The 25,298-nt window shown below is 34.3% G+C and overlaps 1 protein-coding gene across 4 annotated transcripts in view; it reads left to right on the top strand.

The window, feature by feature from the left end:
- LOC145666399 (von Willebrand factor A domain-containing protein 5A-like) overlaps window positions 1-25,298 on the top strand; it is a 186,453-nt gene that overhangs the window by 89,348 nt on the left and 71,807 nt on the right. For 2 of the 4 annotated variants that reach the window (XM_081733602.1, XM_081733603.1), the window contains exons 13-14: window positions 15,168-16,133; window positions 16,997-17,298. The exons of the other annotated variants lie outside the window; for them this stretch is intronic. In XM_081733602.1, the coding sequence (XP_081589728.1) occupies window positions 15,168-16,133; window positions 16,997-17,196 (1,166 nt within the window). In that variant the 3' untranslated portion in view covers window positions 17,197-17,298. Of the gene's footprint in view, window positions 1-15,167; window positions 16,134-16,996; window positions 17,299-25,298 lie in introns of those variants that run through there. 4 annotated transcript variants of the gene reach the window in all.

The raw sequence follows: 25,298 nt of genomic DNA, 5'->3' as shown, positions 1-25,298 counted from the left end.
ATGGAAATATGGGCAGGGGGTATTGTTTGGCGTACTTTTATACTATAAATTTAAGTGTTGCCAACCCAACATAGTTGTTTTTTTCAAATGGCACTAAACCAGGTTATTACATATTTCAAATTTTCATATAAAAGACAAATGAAAGATAAGGGGAAAAAAGAAGGAATGTCACAAAATTGTATTTTCGAGAAAACTGCGTTTTAATATTGAAAATAGCGTAAAAAGAATAGGGTTTGTCAAATTTTTTGCCCCTTTTTACATGGATATTTCTACATCTACGCATGCATTGCATATGCAATCAAATAGTACCAAGAGTCACCAACAGATAGGAAAAGTACCCGAAAAAGCACGCACATGGACATTCCTTGTTTTTTCCCCTTACCCTTAATATACAATACACACATTTGTCATGTAGTGTTGCAAACTAAGAACACTACAACATCACAACACTTAAATTTGGTGGCCTCTACAGCAGCAATAACTCAAATGGGACAGACGGGGCAATCCACATCCAAAGTAATTTAGTGTAGAATACTATTATCACAATATTATGGATTTCGAATTAATATGAATGAAATTACTAGGGATTGAAAATTACTTTTTTCAAAAGCCTTTATCTCGAAAAACTGCTTAGATAAGTACCTTATCCAATTGCATAAATGGTTTCCAATAGATGCAAAGATCATAATGCCATTTCTAGCAGTTTATCTCAAATCATTCTGCAGATATGGTAAAAGCTGTTAAGGTTTGCAACACTGCTTAAAACTATGTAATTGCAAGAACTTATTTCATTTATACCTATCAAAAATGTCTGATAAAGTTATACAAGCAAAATAAATAAATTATTTTAAAACGTTCTCTTAAATACACCATTTAAAGCAATATATCAAATTTTGTCATTTTTTAAGTATCTCTCGAATGGTTTAAGAGATCAGATTGCTGTCATCTGCATTATAATCTTTGTTTTATTGAAAACCATGCACGTTATTCAACGTGATACTTATCTTAACACGTTTTCGAAATAAAGTCCTTTGAACAAAGTCAGATTTTCAGTTCCTTGTTAACTTTGTTTCTGTTTGCTCAAAATACGTCATATGATGACCATAGTTTTCCATATTAAAGTACTTTGGTTGCGCGTTATCCCGCCCGTCTCATTTTCATTATCACTGTTTTAGAGCCTTCCAAGATTTAGTTGTTTTTCGATTTTTGTGATACCGTAGCGTCCGTAGTTTGCATTGCTGTATAATAAGTGTTGTATGTTTTCCTTTTACATGTATATTTGAAATATGTGACAATCTGTCGTAGTGGTATTTGAAAAAAACAACTTTATGTTGGATTGGGAATACTGTTGACTTCGTAGTTTCACAGAGTATGCCTAACAATATCCCCCTGCCGATATTTGCATGGTACAAAATCTCACTTTATTATTATTATTATTATTATTATTATTATTATTATTATTATTATTATTATTATTATTATTATTATTATTATTATTATTATTATTATTATTATTATTATTTTGTCTCACTAAGGGTGACTCGAAAGTTGAACCTTGAATCCGAGGATAACCTATATATTTCCTGAAAGGGTTTGTAGAACAAGTTCCAAAACAAGTTTAAATTCTTCGCCCGGAAGTGACCCCACTCCTTCAGGGTTGGAAATATATAGAACAACTTGACCTATATATCCTATATATCAAAGTACCCCGCATGATTAGTAGATTAAGAATATAATGTGCACTACCCAATTATATCAAAGTAACAAACCTAAAAAAATATTTCACTATAAATATCCTATATGAGTGAACCTTGCTATTTCACTATAAATATCCTATATGAGTGAACCTTGTTATCACGGCGTAGCGTGATCGTGAGACAGTGAGAGTTACGTGGCCTTCACAGCTTAGAAACAAAGGCCAAGTCCTGGCAGCACCATCTTGCCAGGACCGTGACGTGTGAGTTACATGACTCTCACATATAGCCAAAAACTAAATCCAAGCTCCGGCAAACAACGTCCAGTCGGAGTCGTCGTCTTTCTCATTACCCGGGCCTTGTTGTGGCTAGAGGGTTTAAACCCTGAAGAGTGACCAAACTAGTCTATATAGCTACAAAGAAAGATCTGTTCGGATCGAGTCAATGAACTCAAATTACCACCTCAAATCTATTGAACCTTTCTGTACCGTATGACTTATCAAACAACGCGTCTAGATGAGCAGTTGACGAATATATAATGAACGTACTGATCTGACAACGTATACAGGTGAAATCGTGGAATAGAAGTTGAAATACGTACACCGAATGTGTCTCATCTAGCCATATCAATGAATCACATTAGTTGATAACATATGAATTACTGTTGACCAGATATTATGGATATGCTTTTCTCAACTTTACTGGTTCACTAATATAGGATATTTATAGTAAAATAATCGTGTTTTTAGGTTTTATTCATTACTATAGGATATAATTTGGTAGTGCATATAATATTCTTAATCTACCAGTCATGCGGAATACTTTGATATGTAGGATATATAGGTCAAGTCGTTTTATGTATTTCTAACGCTGAAAGCGTGAGGTCACTTCCAGGCAAGGAATTGAAACTTGTTTTGGAACTTATTCAACAAATGCTTTCAGAAAATATATAGGCTATCCCCAGATTCAAGGTTAAACTTTGGAGTCATCCCTGGTTAGTTTAAAAGTTACAAGAGTGCATCAAGATAAATGGTCCTCTCTGTATAATATATCGATTGTATCAAAAGTCCGTGGCCATAGGCCAACTTCGTTATGAGCAAAGATAAGAATAAATGAAAATAGGTGGTTTTCAATTTAAACTGGATAAATTTTCTAATCGCAACAGCCGTCTGAGCTTCACATTGGTAAGGCGTCGTATGTTAAATGATAAAGCAACGTTGCCAGTACAGCAGACTGTTTAAACGGAACTGGAGACCACACAAAAATGACTGGGAGAATGTACACATTGTAGTGTGAAGGAACATTAATCACTTTGAATCAGTTCCCAAACAATGTTGTATTGGTGGTATGGTGAAGGCCTAAGAAAACAGCCTTTTGAATTAACAATGTTGCTTTATCATTTAACATAGGAGGAGCCAAAACAGCTTGTACGAATGGAAATATTCTACAATTTTAGATTGAAAAAGAATTATTTCCAACAATTTCCTCTTTCTATTTTTTTTTTTTTTTTTTTTATTGGAAATGCGTAAGTATATGACTATACATCTCCATCCATATAAGTTAACCTAGTACCCAAAAATAATTACGATTCTTATAGATGAAACACCAGTTTCAATGTGCATTCTCTACTACATACATTCATGTTTAAATATAGTGAGTACACAATCTCGAATAAAGTTTTAAAAGTTTCCAAGAGTGAAGACCATCACAAGTTTCGAAGGTTCCAGATGTATCTACAAATATGACCAGTACGTAATCTTTCGTTTAATGCTTTCTTTTTTTCTGTGGTTTCATCTAATCTGTTTATACCATTCTCTGTAGATTTAAGTTTCCTGAATCTGTACTATATTTTTTTTAAATTAACATGTATTTAATTCTGTTAACTACTGTTTTCTTAATAATAATAATAATAATAATAATAATAATAATAATAATAATAATAATAATAATAATAATAATAATAATAATAATGAGGCAGATTCGTCTGTAAGATTTAGTTCGTTCTGTCGTTGTCACCCTTCAGTAGAAATATAAACTAAGTACTAATATTTAGTTCAAATTTTTATACACTGTTTATTTGGTCATTGTAATATATTTTCCTTTTTTGTTTCAGTTGCCGATACATATTATGTAAATGAAGATTGGCGTAACGAATAGGCCCAGGGTAAAAGGGCCTATTTAAGTTTTGGAGATAAACTTTACGATGTTAAAATTACGTGATGTTGCAACTATATTACATCTTTTGCCTATGACGACAGCAACACCTGAACGATTATTCAATAAACTAAAGACCAACAAATCATGCACTGGCGAGCCAAAACATCGACTACCCGCTACATTTTGAACGAAATCTCCGATTATAAGAGCCACGGGACACAACAGAACCTCTCGCCAGACCGTGACAGAGATCTCACTCGATGAGTCAATGTGATGCTTGTACGTAAATGTGGAAGACCAGCGATATATCAGCATTTGATAGGAAGACCAGAAGGCTGGGAATAGCTTCTCAGAAATATCTCGACTTGGGTGTTTGCGATCTGCTTTGCTTAATGCTTTCCAAAGCTGGGAAAAGGACAGTGAAACCATCATCAGACCAAACTTAAAGACTTGGGACAGCCACATCTCATTAAAAATGTCGGATATCAGAAACTGTCGATATTGGTACAATAGGATAGGCAAAAACTGTGACACACTTAACAGCAGACTTTAAAAGAATTGAGCAATGGACAAGGCACGAGTCTCTCTGAGCAGCAGTTCAGCGTACACTGTTAGATATGGGCCTCCGAACCTAACGTGCAACACCAGTACAGCGGTAACGTGACGTGTACCAGTGTTAATCATATGACATCATCAGTAAAGACTGTAATGAGCACGTGCCAATCATCATTGAACCACAGAATGACACAATATTGCATGGTGCAATGAATCAATACTGCCTTCATCGTATCGACGGCCTGGTCAAATCCTTCCTCTTCCAGAAAAACAGCTGTTCGAAATGTACAGAGCAGGATGATAGGCAAGTGGTGCCTCCATTATGATTTGAAAAACCTTCACGTGGCTATCCATAGGCCCAGTAATGCGTGTGAGAAGCACCATTGTGGCTCTTAGCTATCGGCAGGTCATCGCTGATCACGTACACTCATGTCAGCCATATTTCGAGCTGGGAAAGGAATCTTTCAGCAGGACAACGTTCCTTGTCACCGTTTCGAGCAGCACAGTGGTTAATTTCAGTTACTGCAATGACGCCCAAATTAACCGGATCTGATATAGATAAAAGGTGTGATCAAAAACTACGGGGAACATAGTTGCACAGTGCCATCTATCGATGTTCTATTTCAATCAATAAGCCCGGTAACCTAATCATTTGGAACAGTCAGTGTCGAGTTTGAACGAGTTGACATGTTAGTTGGCTTCCAGAGAGAGAAGAGTGAGGACGTGTTTAGAGTGTCTGTCGCGCTCTAACATTAAGTTTTGTTCGAAGTTGCAAAAAGTGCCAAAGAAGTTCACGAAATGTCAAAATCAATGTATGGCGATGAAGCAATGGCATTGAAGACTGTTTATAAGAGATATGAGCGATTCAAAAGTGGCAAGAAGTCTGTTGAAAACTAGCAACGAGTGAGACGTCCTTCGACGTCAAAAACAGATGAGAACGTGAAAAAATGGCACAAGTGATTTGCTCAAACAGGCGAATGACTATTTGAAAGTTTTCCGAAGAATTAAAAATCTCGTATGGGTCCGTCAAAAGCATTTAAACAGCCGATTAAACGGAAAAATGGCTTCCTTCTTCACCACGAAAAAGCGCCGTGCCACACTTTGCTTTTGATCTGTGAGTTTTTGGCCGGAAAAAGTGTTCCTGTCTATCCACATCCACTTTACTCACCATATTTAGTACCATGTGAATTCTGGCTTGTTCCAAAAATTAAAACATGGTTAAACAAAAACATTTTGACACAATTCCTGGTATTAAGAGAGCCACGACAGAGCAGTTGAATGCTCTTCCAAAAGAAGCCTTCTAGAAATGCTACCAGTCATGGATTCAACTTTTTAATAAAATCATTGATAGCCAAGGACAGGACTTCGAAGGAAATTGAATGAAGTTCCATGTAAGCTTATTACTTTGTTTCTAATAAAATGATTCACCGTACTTTTTGATCACACCTCGTATTCACGCATGACTTCGACATTGATTCACCAATTTTGTTTGAATAACATTCCTTTCCGGTGTTCCTATATAAATTTTGTTAGGGTATAATGATAGTCTTTGGAGCTGTACTTAACAGACTTCAATATGCGTATATTCCAGCATAACTTCAACAGAAGGGCACCGATTTTAATGATATGTTTTTTAAAAGATTATACTTTTTTCTTTTCGGTGATTCCACAAATTTCATAAGGATCTAGCAATAATCTTCATAACTAGATCATGAAACTTCTCAATGTCGGTGTTCATGCATACCATAATTGAAGGTAAGGGGGAAAATAATGGTAATTCTCATTTTAAAAAAGTGAGAGTTGGTTACAGAAAAACAATAACGTTCATGTGAGCTGAATTGGGGAAACAATTCAAGTTAGAAACAATATCATGCTGAATGAGGATTACCATTGATTTCCTCCATACCCTTCAATTGTGTGTTTTACGCATAATTTTGACGTATCTTAATTTTGTTTTTGTTTGATAAAGTATGCTCTCTAAAGTATGTTTTGATAAAGTATAAATTTGATTAGAATCTGATTATAGTCATTCGGAACTAGACCATGAAGCTCGTAAACAGTTGATAGTGTTAATAGAGTCCATTATGTGTATGCGTACACATAACTGCAACAGATATACCAATTTTGATTATTCTTTTTTAGTTTCAAAGTGTATATAATTAATATAAAATATTTTACAGTTTACGTATAAATTTTATCAGGATCGCTTTTTGGAGTTAGATTTGCAATTCCTCTACAGCTGATAGTCTTAATACCGTGTGTATGATCATGTAGAAGTCCGTATCGGGTAGTTTGGTCACACACGTTTCCTATGCCGACCTACTTTATTTTACAGGAAGAAATTAGTGTTCTATTTTTGGTTTAGGTATCTTAACTACTGCGGGATACTGCATATATGCACACCCCAGTGAACTGCCTAGTCCTTCACCAAGGCGCCCAATACGAATTTCTTGTTCCCAACCCGTTATTAATTTCCGCAAGTACTTCAAATTGGCTTAAGTATCTACTGATACCGTCTCCCATTCAGCCATAAAACGTTTCGGGTTTAATACCATTTCCTAGCATAATGTTTTTCGTATGAAATGGGTTAATACAAGTACCATGTAAGTTCTAAGTTATCGGGAGTAATGAAACTAATATCAGAGATTTTTAAACTCATAGCTGCTTTTTAATCCTATCAACGCAAAACTCAACTAAAAGAAACCGCTGTCAGAGATGAAGTAGGACCTATTTCCCTGACAAAAGTTTTTAATTCTTTCATTTCCTCGTATCCCTCAGTATTTAAGATACCTAAACCAAAGATAGAACACTACGTAATATATATATATATATATATATATATATATATATATATATATATATATATATATATATATATATATATATATATATATATATATATATACAATCACATGTATTTACGTTGGAGTACTACACTCATGTTGGATTATTACAAAAAGCAGCCGACAGACCACCAGCACCACCTACAAGTCACATGACTATATGGGAGCAACAGCGTCACCGCCACCTGGAGCGCCTATATAACAAAGAGAATCCAACAGTAACTAGTCTGCGATTGGTCTCCCCCTCCTCTAGCTTGCCTGGAGCTCTAGGGAAATCAAACCTCAGTCTCTAGTTTCCCTTCCATCCGGTTTAGCTTGCTCGGAGCTTTGTCAGGATCTCAACATCAATTGCTTAGCACTTCGGGGCTCTGTGACTCTTAACTCCCTCACTGCTTGTTTCGGAGTATTGGGATTTCCTACACCTCTCTATTTAGCATGCGCTGAGCTCTGTAGAGATCCTGCCTCAAGGTTGCAAGATCTTAGTTTACTTTTTTTTTTTTACCTCGCATTAGAGAAAGTTATATTGTAATACATGTTGTTTGTATTATTAGAAGATTTTTATAATAAAAAAAATAAAAACTGGTAGTGGGAGTCGAATCCGTACTCAATTTAGCTCTACCTACCCCTTCAAAGGGAAGAATTTTACTATTATATATATATATATATATATATATATATATATATATATATATATATATATATAGGGTGTAAAGAAAGGTCGTTCACAACGCTTGGGAGGTGATTCCTCACACGAAAACAAGCAAAACGTTTATGTGACATTTTCTTAAATTCGGCGTCGTTTCCGAGTTACAAGCTGTCGCAAATGGCGGCAAAACGACTTGTGACACCTCATTGCGGACAAAGGAAAGGTACAACAGCAAGCGGGTCTACACAGTTTAGAGAAAGTAATGCCTGAATAACATAATGCTGTGAGAAGCAAGGCAGTAGGGACGCGGCACAAAGAATTCTCAAAGGGGACTTTCTTATGTGGACAGATTGACCTGCGGAAAATGGATGCAGAAAAGGATATATAAGGATGAATTTAAAGCTGAAGTTATTGGACCACAAGTAGTTTCTAGTTTTGTACCTAATAACGAGTGTCGAATCGCGTGCTGTCACTTATGCGTCGATTTAAATATTTGAAAGAAGAAAATTTTACTTTATGTAGTGTAATGAAACGTAGAACGGTAAAGTAGTGATAGACCGTTTTACTTGCAAAACTTACATCGTTCTATGTGACTAAGACTGACTTTTTCAACCAAACTGTTGGACATTGTACAGTCAGAAACAATATTTAAGTATAGGTTGGAGGTATAAGAAATAATAGGCCTAACCTATACTTAATATTGTTTCTGACTGTACATACAAAGACTTAGTATATAGTAAGATAGTTTTTAGACTTCCAAACTATGCTTTGAATAAGTTTTGAAGTATTATATAACTGCTTTGTCCATCCGTCGATAGGTATCAGAGCGAAAACGGTAAGATTTATCGAGATGCGGTTTCTGCAATCGATTCATTGTCCCAAGAATGTTTAATCTTCATTATTGCTCTGTTAAAACCGGAAGTGGTTCAAATTAGTCAATTCTGCTTTAAAGATTTATCCATAGAACGAAAACAGTGACAGATAGCGAGAATAGCTCAGCATCAGAAGGCAACTTACCACCATTATTCTGAACACTGTACTAAAACCGGAAGTGGTTGAAATTTCCCACATCCGGTTTCAATACTGATTTCCATAAAGCAAAAACAGTAAAATATATCGAGTTGCAGATTTTTGCAATTGATTCAGCGTCCCAAAAATATGTTGTCTTCTTTACTAACCTCTATTCAAACCGGAAATGGTTCAAATTAATCATTGTCGGTTTCAACATTTATCGCCGTTGACCAAAATAGTATTAGATAAGGAAAAAATGGTTTTCTGCAAACGGTTCATTCTCAAGAGTACATACCATCACATCGAGCAACACTACACCAAAATCGGAAGTGGTCGAAATTTATTACTACTTCCGGTTTCAATACTAATTTTCGTAGGGCAAAAACGGTAAAAGATATTGAGATGGAGAGTTCTGCAATGTATTTGGCTTTCCAAAAGTAGATTCTATTTCCTCCCTTACCCACCATTGAATCCTGGAGTGGCTCTAATTAACTATTTCAGGTTTTCAACCAATATGGTAATAGCGACATGTCGTTTTCTGCAGTCGATTCAATCTCAAGAGTACATACCATAGAGGTCTACTTGGGCCGAGTCCTCGGGCTTAAGCCCGACCCGACCCGAGAGCTGGATTCGAGCCTACAAGCATATATCACTTTATGCCCTGGTCGGGCTTGGATCATACATTTTTAAACCATATTTCTCGGGCCTAAACAACGATATTTATTGGACCATTGTTTCTGGAGAACTTTTAAAGCACAACTGCAAAATTAAATCTTATTGCTGTACATAAAAATACAATTTTGCGTTAATTAAGTTTCTTTAACTCAAACTTATTTCGGGCTCATTTGATTATCACACTGGCTTGAGTCTTAATGTTAAAACATATTTCGGGTCGGGCCGGGCCCGGGCAAAACACTCCGGCCCATGCAGACCTCTAACATACCATCACAACCCAAAACACTACTAAAACGGAAGTGGTTGATAGTAACTATTTATGGCTTCAATCTTTATTGCGATAGAAGAAAAGTAGTAAGGCAGAGCGAGTAATGGTTTGTAGATATAGATTCAGCATCCGAGAAATACGTTCTATCTTTGATCTTATTAATCTATTGATACATTACTTGAAGTTTGTGTATTCCCATATTTCCGAAGTTGACCGTAGTTTCAAACTGTGAAATGAAACTCACTAGTTGCTTCTTTGGTTGTCAGTGTACATATCGAAAATATGGTTCGGTATTAGTAATATGTTATATTAATTAATGTTCTCAGAGGGTTCAAATAGAAAATAAAAATTTAATTCAACTGAAGTTTAAATAAAAGAATATGTAAATAACATTTCGGCCAATAAACTCTTATCAAGGTCAATAATATATGGAATAGGGTTAATAGAAAATGGCATTTTCAAACTTTAAAAAAAAAAAAAAAAAAAAAATGAAAACACCCTAGTGCGGAAAAGTTGTGTAGAAATGTATATAGTAAACGTGCAAAGTTTGGTTCAAATCTGACATCTGAAGCTGCCACTGGAGTCATTTTTCGGCAGCCATGCACAACAGGGCATTTTTAAAAACAAATTTCAAAGGCATTCCTCAATATTTTGGTTAAAAGAAAAGTTATAACCGTGAGTGATATAAGAGTTCTTTCCACAAAGTTCACAAACTTTGTCTCTTTGCACGTTTCTTTTGTCAATCACTTTCGGTACATTTTCTTTAGCAGCACCACCAGTCTTTTTAATAGAGAACTTGTAATTTTAGTTGCATTCCCGGAAGACATTTCTGTCGAGCCGCGTGCACTTGTAAATGTACGCTACCTAATTCATATCTGAGATGTAACATTGGGTATATCTGTGACTTACCTGTTTCCTTCTGAGTTTCTAGTTGCGTCTGTTCTATAAATTTAAGCACAAAGTCTGGGTCAAAACTGAATTCATCTTATACTAGCCGCAATGCGTTTCATTCAAGAACTCATTATCATCTAGATGAATTTTTAAATGAAGCGCATAGCAGCAGGTGCAAGGTAAGTTCAGTTTTGTATTAAATACGTACCGTAAGACATCTACTACTAATAATACGAAGTCAGGGTTCTTTAGCTGCACTTCAGATTGAAATGATGAAGACACAGAATAGGTACGCTATCTGGCTATAGTTTCGGATCAATGACATTAAATTTAACCATTCTTTCCCTCCTTTTCATTTGCTTTTTGGTATCTTTTTGCAATACACTTCTCTGAGCCTAATCTAAAATCACCCACAATTACTGAGACGTTCGTACTAATTTCATAAGCGCACTTCAACAGATTTTTAAATTTGTAAGTTTAAATGTCAAAGAGGGAGGGGGGAGTCTTCGCTTGTCTTTTGAAGACAATTACAGAATATAGAAAAGTCTTGGTCTTCGATTTTAATGTTTCTTTTTATGTTTCTGTATTTAATCTCAGATCGAGAATTGCCATAGCCAAAGAAGCATTCAACAAGTAAAGGTCATTCTCAACTAGTAGGCTTAATATTGGACTAAGGAAGAAATGGGTCAAGTGCTAAATATGGAGTATTGGACTTTATGGTTCAGAGACTTGGACATTGCATAAGATAAAGAAGAAATATTTAGAGAGCGTCGAAATGTGGTGTTGAAGGAAAATGGAGAAGATAAAATGGACTGAGAGAGAGAGTAATAAACGAAGATGTTTTAAAATGGATAGGAGAGAAGAACTCTTCTAGCTACCATCCTTCGTAGAAAGGGCAATTGGGTTGGACTTATCTTGCGAAGAAATTGTCGTCTTCATACTGCAATAGAAGGGAAAATGAAAGCGAGGAATAGGAAGAACAACACAGGTGATCGATTATTTGAAAAATAGAAGAAAATATTGGGAGCTATAAGAGGAAGCTGAAAATCGAGAAAATGGAAGAAAAAGGACCATGCCCAAACTGAAAATTAAGAAGGAAAAAATCATTATTCCTAGGACCTGCCAAAAAGCAGAATAATAATAATAATAATAATAATAATAATAATAATAGAGACCGGATGTTTAGGCATTAAAAAGCTGCAAAATAGGCGCTTAAAATTTTAAAAATAGGCAGTAAAATAACTCGAAATAATGAAGATAAGCAGTGACGCGCCGTAGAGGGGGAGCGCGAGCGAGGCGATGGGCCCCGGACGTCGAAGTAAGGGGGCGCAAAATTTAGGACAAAAAAGATATATATATATAAAATGGAAAGAAAAGTAATAAAAAGTGCTCAAAATTAAGGAAAAGCAAGGGTTGTTTTCAAACATTTTCTTACGCTTCACGCCAACCATCGTGACGCTTCGTGGCTGGTCTGGACCCTACTCTTACATACGGGGGAGGGTTGCGCCGTCGTATACTCTCGCCCCGGGCGCTGATTATCCACGGCACGTCACTGAAGATAAATACTCAATACCATTAAAAAATAAATTCAAGTCATAGGTAATGTTCAAAGAATATAGAAACATAGCTGTTTGTTAATATCTTCTTTTGTTATATATAGAAAAACGTAGCTTGACATAATTGCATGTAAATTTGGTAAATACTTTCTATACAGCAAATAAGTCCAAATTTTATACACTTATCCGTACAGACGTCAGTCCAAAGTTTTACAGCACTTTATCAGTACGAATAGCAGTCCAAAGTTTTACGAGATCTTATCACTACAAACAACACACATTCCTCGGAAGAGGCAGAATCCTTTTTTTGAATCGCTAAACTATATATTTTTCCCAATAAAGTCATATTTTGAAGAAAATGCATAGCATAGGCAATATTAGGCATTAAAACAATTATTTAGGCAAGAAGGGGCGAAATAGGCAAAGTAAAATTGGCTTAAATTAAAACTATAACCCCCAATATAAAGTTTAAAACATTATTTTAATCATATCTTTAATACTAAAGAATAGGCATTTTGCCTAACATTCGGTCTCTAATAATAATAATAATAATAATAATAATAATAATAATAATAATAATAATAATAATAATAATAATAATAATAATAATAATAATAATAATAAACATAATTCCTCTTGATAACCGAAACTTAACAATCTATATCTCTCAGCCAAAAATACAAAAGACAGTAAAATTAAAGCTAAACTAACTTCATAAGAAATATAAATACTGAGTGGGGACAAGCTTCGATAACAATTGGTATAAAGCTGTGATTTGCTCCTGTTCTATTACAGGTGATGCAGCGTCTTGGAGACCTAGTTGATTTCAAATGGCCATTTCTAAGAGATGTTAACGGTCTAATCCGCTAAAGATAGAAGTTAGCAGCTTCTTCTAATCAAGATAAAATTCCTTTCCACCCCTACTTTTCAACAAAGGATACTATTGGATTCCTAATAATAATAACAGCCTTAATACTACTTACTCTTTGAAATCCTTACATATTAGAAGATTCAGAGTAAAAAGCCTAAGAATGGAGGTAAACCTCCCTGTATTGGCTTTTTTCCATTTACTAACACATGCTTTATTTAAGGTACTACTTTTTTTATGTGCAGGAGCTATCATTCATGGTGTAGGGGACACATAAGATATTCGAAGTGGCGCTAGTCTACTATGAAAGAAAGCTCTAAAGAATGAAACGAAGAAGAATGCTTGTATTATAGTTAATTAGTACCGTAAGGGAATGTTTAAATAGGTGAAAGTTTATTATTATTATTATTATTATTATATAATGTGTTAAGAACGAATCATTTGTAGGAACCTTACCACCAATTTCTGTAACACTTTCTTTCGCAGTTGCAACACTAAATTTGAAAAACTGAAAGTAACGTATCGTGTCTTCAAATGTCGGTAAAATTAAGAAATAATGTGTTCTTTGTGCTCCAATAATTTGACACATTAGTTTTATTATCTTTGTACTTCCTTTTTCAGCAGAAATGGCCTTTCTTAAGTAAACGCATTAACTTAAGGAAGGAAATAATCCAAGTCTATAGATTGACAGGAACGTACACAGGGGCTGGGTCCTGGGGATCCGCCCCCCCCCCCGAAATTTCGACTTTTGTGTAAATTTAACCCAATTTTAAGCGCAATTTTAGAGATTTTATAATATAAATTCCCTTATATTGAGTTTGGACCCTTCCCGAAATAAATTCATGCGTACGCTACTGGTTTTATATATATGTAGTCCTAGTCGTGTATGGTCACACACGAATACACAATCTGATTGAAATGTCAAAGATGAATGTAGAATTGCTACCTCGGATCAGTGTGAAAACATAAATCTAGACGAGACTTAGTACAAGCGAAAAGCATACAAAATTTTTCCTGAAATCAAAAATCTGAAATGTACTAAAGGCACTGCATAACACAGTGTGCTAAATTTAATACCAGTCCAGCGGAACATTAAACTTAAAACATTTCTCAATTGTCAGTCACTTATTTCATTGTTATGCCAGTCTTGGATGTATACTTCTAGAAGACAGATTTGAGGGAATGCATAGAAGACACCAGGGGCGGATCCAGGGGGGCGATCGGGGCAATTGCCCCCCCAGAAGAGGAAACTTTCTTATTTTTATATATATAAATAAAACCCATCCCAAAGTTTGGAGCCCTTAAAAGTAGCAGGATAACAACCCACCGCTCCCCCCCCCCCAGAAGTCGGTCCTGGATCCGCCCCTGGAAGAGACTGGTTGGGTGGAAGGAGCAAAAAAGAAAAGGCTGTATTTCGGGCCGGTTTTAAATGCAACGCGCTGTATTACGAGACAGTAATGCAAGGGTTTGTACTTAACATACGTTTTTGCTTTTCCTGAGTGTTAGATTTATTGTAACACACGCATATTTACGTGAACCTAGTTGAAGTAAGCGCTTTTAAGATTTTTGTTTTAAGAAAACACTTGATGATATTGTTTGATAATCAAATGTCAAAGATCAGAAAAAATTTAGTGTTCTGCTTATGGTTATCGGTTTTTTTTTTTTACCATATGAAAGAAAGACCATTAAAAAGCGTTAAAAAAAATACTTTGTTTTGCATGGGTGCCGAAAATGACGCTAGTGGCATCTCAAGATGATCACTTTGAACCAAATTTTGCACGTTTACTACATACATCTGTATAAAACGTTTCCTCAGTACACTTTCAATTTCGAAAAAAAAAAAAAATGCCGTTTTCGATCACTCTAATATGGAATGCTCTTGTCATATCAGGCTATCTGATGTTGCTACCATTTTTCACTTTATGTTGCATGAGACTTTTCCATAGCTTTCCATATTTACTAATGTCAATATATTTATCTATTTTTCTCTTGTTTTGTTTCAGGAATATCATCTTCATACACAGCATTTGTGGCTGTAGATAAAGAAACAAATTCTCAACTAGAAGAAAAGTTTGAAATAACGACTCGAAATATCCCTAATCAATTGGCGTTCGGCTGGGGTGGACGCTACCAACAATCGACGTATTTTCGCCAATCACTTGGGCATGGAAGACAAGGCATCTTTGCACCTAGATCTTTATTCTGCGCAGCTCCTTCAGTTTCTCCTTTGATATCTTCATCTAAATTATTTGGTAGCCCTGTCTCAAGTGCTCCCTTCAGTTCAAAATCTAACACTGGATTATTATTCGGTTCCTCTGTCCCTAGCAGAGGACTTTCTCTCCGTGCAAAATCCAGTACAGGATTTTCGTTCACTCCTGCTGCTGGTGCCTGTGCCTCTAGTAACGAAGCTTCCCTCGGTTCAAAACCCAATATAGGATTTTCATTCGGTGGTGGATCCTGCAATACAGGATTTTCATTTGGTACTCCTACCTCCAACACAGGATATTCATTCGGTGGTGATGCTTCTAATACAGGAGCTTCCATCGGTTCAAAATCCAATACAGGAATTTCATTCGGTACTGGTCCTTCCAATACAGGATTTTCATTTGGTGTACCTGCCTCTAATGCAGGAAACTTATTCTGTGATGATGTGTCTAATACAGGAGTTTCCCTTGGTTCAAGATCTAACACAGGAATTTCATTTGGTACTGATGCTTCTAATACAGGAGTTTCCCTCGGTTCAAATTCCAATTCGGGATTTTCATTCGGATCTGATGCCTCTAACACAGAAATTTCACTCAGCTCAAACTCTGAAACCGGATTTTCATTCTCTTTTGGTGGTTCCAACTTACCAGGAAATTTGGACTCTCTAATCAAGATTACAGAATTACAAAAGTACGATGGGCGGTTTCATCAAGATACAGTTCTTTTGCAACTGCTTAACTGTTCCGAAGCTGCTTTAATTGAAGGTAAGATTTTAAGTTAAGTATTTGAGGGTTATATTAAAATGCCACATAAAATCAGCCTAACTGAACTCAAATATTAATTTGAAACTAGCCTAGCTTCAAAATTAAAATGAACAGAAGTTACTTGCTCACTTTAAACTGAGCAGTACTAAACTCGAGTTCATTATTCGTATTAGCAATAAATTGTTTCAAAGTAAAGGTGGAAAGATATGAAAGCCCTATAAGGAAATTTATTCATTAAGTGTGAAAAATCTTTAACAGTTTAGAATGTGCGTAAATCTTTTGTACTTTAAAATTTCAATTTTTGGTAGCAGACTTGGAAGACAAGGAAATTGTAATACTGAAAAGTCATTTAATATTAACATCCAATAGAACATTCTAGTTTTTTTTTTTCTCTCTCGCCAATTTTTGCTTATTTAACTAGATTTTGACGTTAGATCATTTTATAATGAAGATATATATATATAATTTTATAATGAAGTTACAAATCTTGCTTTACTTACAGCTTTCGTAAAAATTTCATTGAGTAAAAGTTCATAATACAATGTTAAGAAAGCATCTGTATTAAGTTGGAATTCAAATTTATTTTCGAATTTCATGAATAAAGAAAGGAAATAGCCTTCGAGATAATTCTAATTTGACGATGAGAAAATCTAATATTTTCGTAGTGAATATAATAAATTTAACAAAGTAACAATTTGAATAGAGATAAAATGTAACTCAGCTATAAAATGTAATTGATATCGAAGTTTTTGTAAGCTGTCAGTAGGTAGGTCATTTTCTTCGTTGAAATATCTTGTTAAATAATTCTAGAACCATACGAAAGTGTCTAAAAGTAAAGTTTTTTTTGTAATCTCTTATTGCAGGTGCTGTTAAATATAATGTGAGTGAAGAAATCTGGATCACTGCTGTGGCAATTTCTTACATTGAAAAACAATTTTCAAGTAGAAAAGACGAGTGGGAATTGGTGGCTGACAAAGGCAGGAGATGGCTACGGAATGCCACCGAAGATTGGGAAATAGTGTTGAAAAGAGCTGAAGAATTTGTGATCAAATGTTTTGCTTAAGTACACAGCGGCTCATATGTAAGAGAAGGGGAGAGAAAAATATGTAAAGTGCTCGAAGCGTGTAATGATAATTAAAAGTTGACAGATCTTTCAAACCAATAATCCAGTTTTTTATTTTAAAAATCTATTACCATTACCATAAAATGGTAGTTTTTAACACTGACTAAATAGTTTTATCAGTTAATATTAATAACTACCAAGTTAATGAATGTAGTAAATGAATAATAAATAAGATGTTTTTTAAGTTTCTTATTTTCTTTTAAATTCACATTAAAGCTTAAATACGTGCATACGTACAATCTAAGATAATCGGGTGCCGTATATATAGTAAATATTTAACTAAATGGTAGCAACCAAACCTTCGCAATGCTTTCTTCAGCATTCTCTCTGTAACTGAAAGCGTGTATATAGAATTTCGCGTATTTTTATTATATATAAAATTCAAAGTGTAAGTAATTGTGTATATATATAATACACCAGTCTGTTTTATTCGAGACTGTTATTATTATTTTTCTCCTAAGTGCTTAGAATATTGTATAAGTTTTTCAGAACTGGTTCTTTGTTCGACCCAGGTTATAGTATACAGAATTCTGTTTGAAATAACTAGTACTGTGAATCAAGTACTATTCTCGGTCAAATGAACTTTTTTCCCCTCCAGAGGCGTACAAAGAGGGGTTCGAGATTTTAAAACTCTTCCTTAAGCAAGATGATACAGAATGATAAATATTCACTATATTAAGAGAGAGATTACAAAAACCACGCGTGTCCTGAAAGAATATGGGATTGAGCTAGAACCTTTCCTTGATGAAACTCTGCGAACCCCACTGTTTCCCTGTATCTATTTATCTCCTATCTCCTCAAGAGTACCAAATTCATGTTTATGAATACAGCTAGAATAATTCTCAAACTTTCAAGACTCCCTCAGATTATGTTAATTACTATATATAGATTGGATCGCTTCGTCTTGTTTTATTTTTGTGACAGTCTGGGAGCCATATAGCTGACAGGTACTTTTTTTATTCTGCATAACCATTATATAACATTTGAAGAACACTTATATTTGCAAAATAACTGCAAAATCTGATTATATAGCGATATTTCAGTAATTTGCACTCTTAATACAAGTTGCAATACTACTAGTACTTCACTAGTAATAATATACTTGTTATACGACTGATGTGTTCAATCAAATCTGAAATTAGGGATTAATGTAATTCGCAGATGAAGTCACTGTATCAACTCTTTCGAAATTTTTGTAAATATATCATTGCGCTTTTTTTATTATTAAAAATGGACAAGTTGAATAATACATTTGGATTTTTTTTCATGCAAAAGCATGAGATGTAAAATTTTATGTAACTTAAAAATTGTAGAGGAAATGAGTATCAGTATGATCTTGATAATTTCTGTGTTAGTAGTTTCCATTTCCAAGCCTGCTCCAATATATTTGTGATATTTAACGCTCGAATTATGATTTATAACGCTCGAATTTAGTACATGTCCGTACGCAAAACTTAGTAGCTTCGTGCAATCTGATGTAATTTTTGCTCTAGTATTTATTCTGTCAGGTGTCTTTCTGTCAATTGTGAAACCTTTACGTTCATAATAGTATCTTACAACTACTTTCGGTATCTGATAGATTGTGAACTATGATAAATAGAGAAAAGAAACTACATTTTCCACACTATTTCTTATAATTGAAATTTTAATGAAGTTGACAATAGTCTTAAATGACCTAGTACCTATCTCAAGAGTGAAAATATCGACTGGCCAGGAAACTGACTAGATAGCGTAGTTGTGAGTAACCGGCTCGGTAATTCGGAGACTTTATTTGCAGCCCAGTCGTACATTCTTGACTCTCTGAACTTCACTTTATATTGAGTTTGACTTGAATTTGAGAACTATAATTTAAAATATCTTGAGACTAATAACTCAGTTTTGAGACTAATTGTTTACAAGTTGAAGTACATTTCGATATTTCCGAAAAAATGTTCCACGTGTTGTTCGTTTACAGAATAACGTAATGATAGTGTATATGCTATAATAAATTGTTTGCCCATGCATACTTAATCGGCTCATTTCCAATCGAACAGTATCGAGAAATCGGTGATGGCTCGCACCTGTTAGTTTTTGTTATGTATTCTTATAAAGATGGCTTAATATACATGTTGATAGTTAATTTATATTAAAGGCTTTAAGTTCAGAAATGATAGTATTTAGACCATCGTCATAGTTCAGTATACGGGGTACCTACCAGCTTAGAAAACTTTGAAAATACTGGAAATTTGTTTCCCGTGAAAAGTAATGAACAATGTTTTGCCTAATAAATTACTTATTTTAGATTAAGCTTTTTTTTTTTTTTTTTTTTTTTTTAACGTATAGTATGATACTTTTATTTTCACCTGAATAAAAATTGTCTGCAGAGAGTAAGAGATAAGACATCTGATACTAACGCAATTCCTCCCACCTCAAAATATTTCGATTGATACCTATTGCTTCCACAAGAAATCATTATTATCATTGTTATTATTTGCATTCTCATTTGAAATTTGGTACGGTAATTTGAAACAATGAAGCAAAGTATTTTGTAAATATTAAGTCTGTTCAGAATTACTTCCTAGCCTGATTACAATGGAAGCTCAAAGATTCCAAAGATGAGTTTATCTAATATATCCAAAGAACTGTATCTCTTGTCTTTAGCCAACAGGCAATATATTTTCGATCTTTGAATTTTGATCATAATACTAATGGAGGTTTCTTGAGTGATGTTTTTGTCTCCATAAGAACTCCTTACTGTAACACGAGAATTTTTGTTCCTTTTGTGTCTAAAACTTCTACTCTGAAATCATCTTTTTAATAAAGCCCTTGATACTGCAAATATATTCTATTTTAGATATTCTCCAAACTAAATTTGTTCTCCATAAGTAGAAGTTTTGCTTTGTATATAATTAAACACAAACGAACTATGTGCTAAGCAAAACAATATATTCAAATTAAAAAACTTCATAGTGTGACAGTTTCGCCAACTAACACTTTGGCTTCATCAGACACTATCTTGTGGTGTATCTGATGAAGCCCAAATGTTAGTTGGCGAAACTGTCACACCTATGTAGTTTTTTAATTTGAATATATTGTTTTGCTCAGCAAATAGTTTGTTAAATTTGTTCGAAACTTATTCACGTATTAAAGAACATGTAAGGTTACCAATTTAAGTTAATGTTGTGCTATTTAAGTTTTCTCTTTGTAAGGGTTGCTAGTTCTGAATTTTAAGTATTTCTTTTTATTTAATTTTTTATTTATTTATTTATTTATTTATTTTGCATGATGAGATACTGAATGATCATATTTTATCTTAAATACGAGTTTTTTTTATTTATCATATTTTAACCCAATATGTAACCATTGCTAAGTTTATTTATTTTAATTTTTAGGATTTCGACTGCATGTGCAGCTTATGTTACAAGTGTAATTTACATGTTAGATATATATTGTGTGACATTGTAGTATGAGTTTGGTTACATGTGTTATGTACACTCATGTCCAAAATTATTGTCGCATGTCTATATAAATATGTTGTTGTAGGAATGTGATTTGATAACGAATTCCCTCAGTATTTTTTATGATAGTATGTGTATAATCGGCAAACACATGTATGTAGCAAATTTCATGTTAAAAGAGCACTAAATAAGAATAAAACGAAAATAAAACTTTCTTGTCCATTTCGCTACATTTTGTTTTAATCATTCTAATTTTCATATTTATAATTCATTTCCTCTGAAATTTACCACAAATATACATTTCCCGATTATACACACAGTATTAAAAGTACCCTGCAAAATCATTATCAAATGATATTCTTACAAGAAGACAGTTATAGATATGCGACAATCATTTTGGACATGAGTGTACCTGCTGCCCGGGCGCACCTGTGGCTGTGTATGCTATTTGCTGTCTAATAAATTAAATTTTACTAGCTTTGGTGCAAAATATAAAGAATGTTCTTTCATTTACAAAATTGTTTGTAAATCGATGCATAAGCTTTTTGAATAACTTCTATTAAGTAAATACCACAGCAGCTAAATTGCATATTTATTGAAAAAAAAAAAAAGTTAAAAAGTGTTAAATTCCGCTGTTTTTCGATAAATGTAATTTCTTTGTATTGAGTCTCCTCTTCCCATTACAACTGAGGTATAACTTAGCTATACAAATTAAAATTGGAACTTGTTAATAATGTACTGTAAGAAACAAAGGCATTAGAAATCTTATAGCTAGGAATTTGTCCAAAAATTAGAGTTACCAAACCGGAATGCTCCAAACCGTAATATGCATCACTTGTATAAGTTAAAAAGTAAATGAGAGAAAAGCACACACACACACACACGAGAGTATGTAAATGAATGAGTGGGTGAGAGTTGGAATCCTCAAATTATCTTATTAATGAACAAATTGATAAAACTTTGTTGCTTACCTTTACTTTTCTTTATTGTAAAAGTTTGTTATAAAACAATATAACAGAATCACTGTAAGTGATCCTAAGACTAATAAAATCCACTAAATAGTCAGGGTAGATAGGTGTTCCAAGGGAAGGATTTCGTACAAAGCTCCAGACAAGCTGAGTGGAGTAGGGTTAGGATTCTCAGTACTCCAGGCAAGCAAAGAGAGGTTGGAGTCCCGCAAAGTTCCAGACAAGCTAGGTGGTTCCACTTAGGAATGTCTCAGAGCTCCACGCAAGCTAAGAGTGATTGACTCCCCAGAAAGCTCCAGGCAAGCTGAGTGAGCAAGAGGCCTCAAAGCTGTAGGCAAACTAGGAGACTTGGGTTGGGTTAGGATTTCTCAGAACTGAAGTCAAGCTAAGAGATGGCAGGTGACCAGCCGAAACTGATGACGATTGAGGTGATATATGGAGTTCTATACGTTCTTCTGAGTAACGTTGGCGCTGGTGTTCCTCTTCTATTGCATGGCCAAGTGGTGACTAGGATTCTTGTCATCTATTTCAGGTAGTAAACTGCAGTACATGAGCACGTGATGTGTTTATAAATAAAAGGCACATGCTGATGTTTACAAATATAAACCACGTGTAGAACATTACATCTCCCAAGTCAGTTTTAAAAAATGTCAGTCCACTCCCCCCCCCCCTGAAGAAATACACTGGTGATGAGCAATCAGTCCTGGAACACACTAAAGATGGAGTAAAAATGTAATTGCATTTTAACACAAACACGGAGAGTACTAATACTGGCATTATAAAGGTGGTTGTAAGAGAAAAAGCATAGAACAGGTAGTCCTTTGCCCAAGGCAGGATCTGTGACACTTCATTTCCAAGAGAAAGGCTGTTTTTGAGCTTTGGTTATACAATTAATATAAATACACTAATCTGCTGATGGTGACATGTAAGTGTTTGTGGGAGGTGGTTGCACATAAGTAGTGGTATTATTATGAAAAGTATCTAAGGAGATAGGAGCCAAAATATCAAGTCTTCCACAGTTTGTAGATCATAGAATAGGGGACGCGAATGGAGGTATTAATTACAGGTTTCGATGTAACAGACAGAGGAGAATTAAAAGCCAAAGCACTATGAAGATTGTTAAAGTCACTGTCATGAATAAGGTCTTCATACTAGAAGAAAAAGTTTGTCTAATATAGTTTTCCTTAAGCAGAGAAAATATAAAAGGATTCTAATGCTTGTTAAGAGAATAATTAAAATAACAATTGTGATAACAGTCCAGGGAAAAGTGTTTGATAAATGAGTCAGGTATAGTATCTGATAGAAGATGCTCTTCATGTTCAAGTAATGAATGCGTAGCCGTAATTGTCCTTCGTAAATTTTCCAAATAAAAGGTAAAATTTATTGTGTTAATTAGCAAAATGTAGTAGTAAAGTTCGCCTATGATCTCGTTGCTAAGTTCAAAGTGTCAATAATTATCCGCCGAAAAATTTCATATTCGAAAAAGTAGGTCATAGAATAGTTGACTGCATCTGCTGCTAACATATGATTCCTTTGTTTTTGACAATGCTTACTGACTTTCTAGTAGTGGGATGAAGTCCCGTGGGAGAATATAAATAAAATTCCTCTATTCTCGAGAGAGTAAGTTTTAGGTGACGCCCTGTAGTTAAATTCTTAAATACAAGATTATGTAAGTAATCTCTCTTGTGAGTGTGGTTGAGGCTGTACTTTTAGTATTGAAAACCTACTATGTGATTGGCAGATAGATCAATTTCGGATATTCCTTCATTGGTTCAAATGGCGTAAGCAGATATTTGAAGAGTGATGTAAGCGGTTTCTGTGAGAAAACCGTTGTTAAAAATATTATAAAAGATGTTAGTCATTTGTATGGATAATCGGAATTTGAATTATGATGTCTGAATTAGCTAAGGGATCGAACGAGATTAAAAATGCCATAGAACACTGGTAAAATAGTCCAAGATCTCTTTCTGTAGGTGATCCACGCTAATTAAGATTCTTCTGTATCATTTCTTTTGCAAGGGTTGGTTTAATACGTTGTTAAGGTTGTTTTGAAGTAAGCTTTATATTAATTATGGTATCGAAATGTTTCGATAATTTGAAAACTTAGAAGAACTATTAAGAAACGTTCATTGGTGGCTGTAGTGCAAATAAGTTGTAAAATTTCATGGTATTTGAGAAATTAGTTTTTCCACTGCTATTGAAAAATTTCTTACGAAATGTGAGTTCGAAATTGCAAAAAAAAAAAAAAAAATTTGTATTGGTGATTTAAATAAGAATTTTATGCTTTCATTTGACTGATAGTAAATTTTGATTTGTGCACTTCATATAAACTAAATCCATTCAAACCGAAGTTCGGTAATCCCAATAAAAAGTTAAAAATCAGGCGTTTGGGTCATTTTAACATCCAATTTGAAAATCACAAGAGATAATGTCCCTGACTTACAAATTGCCGTTCTTTATTGTGTTATTAATGCTATTAATTGTTCATATGCAATAATGTTATTAATTGTTCATATGCTACATAAGATTAGTTTTTGAAATGTCCGGCCGAGAAATCTAGTCTATATGCCAAATATTCCGTATTTTTATAATTAATTACAGGTTTAAATTAGCAGTTGAAATCCGTATTACTTAAAAAGCAATTCATTGCCATGTATGTCTGTAGAAAGGGTAAATATGATTAGAAATAAAAAAAAAAAAAAAAAGAAAAAACGTAGAGGTTATTCTTTTGTCGAGTATCTTTCTATGAGAAAAGGAAAAAAAATGCTGAGTTGCAGGTTAATCCACTTTAATAAGTACGTGTCATTTGACTTGAAACAATGTGGTGAGACATATCGTGAACAGCGAATTTTTAAAAGAAATCAACCAATTTTGAAGGTAAACGACGTAAGAGAGAGAGTGATAGGAGAAAAATAGTGAAAGGATATAGATTCTTAGAGAAAGTGCAGGAGGAGCAGTTGTGGAAGCAAGTGAAGGGTATTATTACGTGTGAAGTAAACGAAAAATAAGGAAGTGACGGTCCATTATGAGAAGAGTGTGAATAAAAAGAAGCGGAGGATAATATCTATTGTGTATGAGGTAAGTAGCTGGTTTTGTTATTTTATAATGTTAAAAGTGATCAAGTTTGCTTTATTCTACAGAACAGCCAAGACAAAAGAGGTCCCGTGTGATACTGAACGTAAAATTTGCAGCTTTGAGTTATTTCGTAACGTTAGTGCGTCGCTCGAGCGGGATCACGTGATGTCGAGCAGCTGTTAGTGATCAGTGCTGCGTGTCAGTAGTCAGTCAGAAGCTAGTTGTGTATGTGTGTGTGTGACTAGTTCTGCAGAATGTCTTTTTCAATCGAACAAAGAGTGTTTAATGTTGAAACTTATTTTGCATGTAAATCGTGTAAAACTTTAAATGAAAGGTCCACGATAAAATATCCAGAGACAGCTACTTATGTAAAAAGCGTTGTGTAGAAATTGATCACTAAATTTAGAGCAACAGGTTCAGTCGCTAACGCCAAACGTAAACGTGCAAAGACAGTTTGTTCACCGGAAAATATAGAAAGTGTTCAAGAGACTATGGTAAGAAAATAAACTAGACGTCTATCCTCTCAACGTCATGCCAGAACATGTTGGAGCAGTTACATATG

Source organism: Thermobia domestica, chromosome 12 (assembly GCF_964235325.1).
Source record: "Thermobia domestica chromosome 12, izTheDome1.hap1.1, whole genome shotgun sequence".
Classification (NCBI taxonomy): Eukaryota; Metazoa; Arthropoda; class Insecta; order Zygentoma; family Lepismatidae; genus Thermobia; species Thermobia domestica.
Note: the sequence above shows the minus strand (reverse complement) of the source record. Positions and strands in the feature narration are given on the sequence as shown.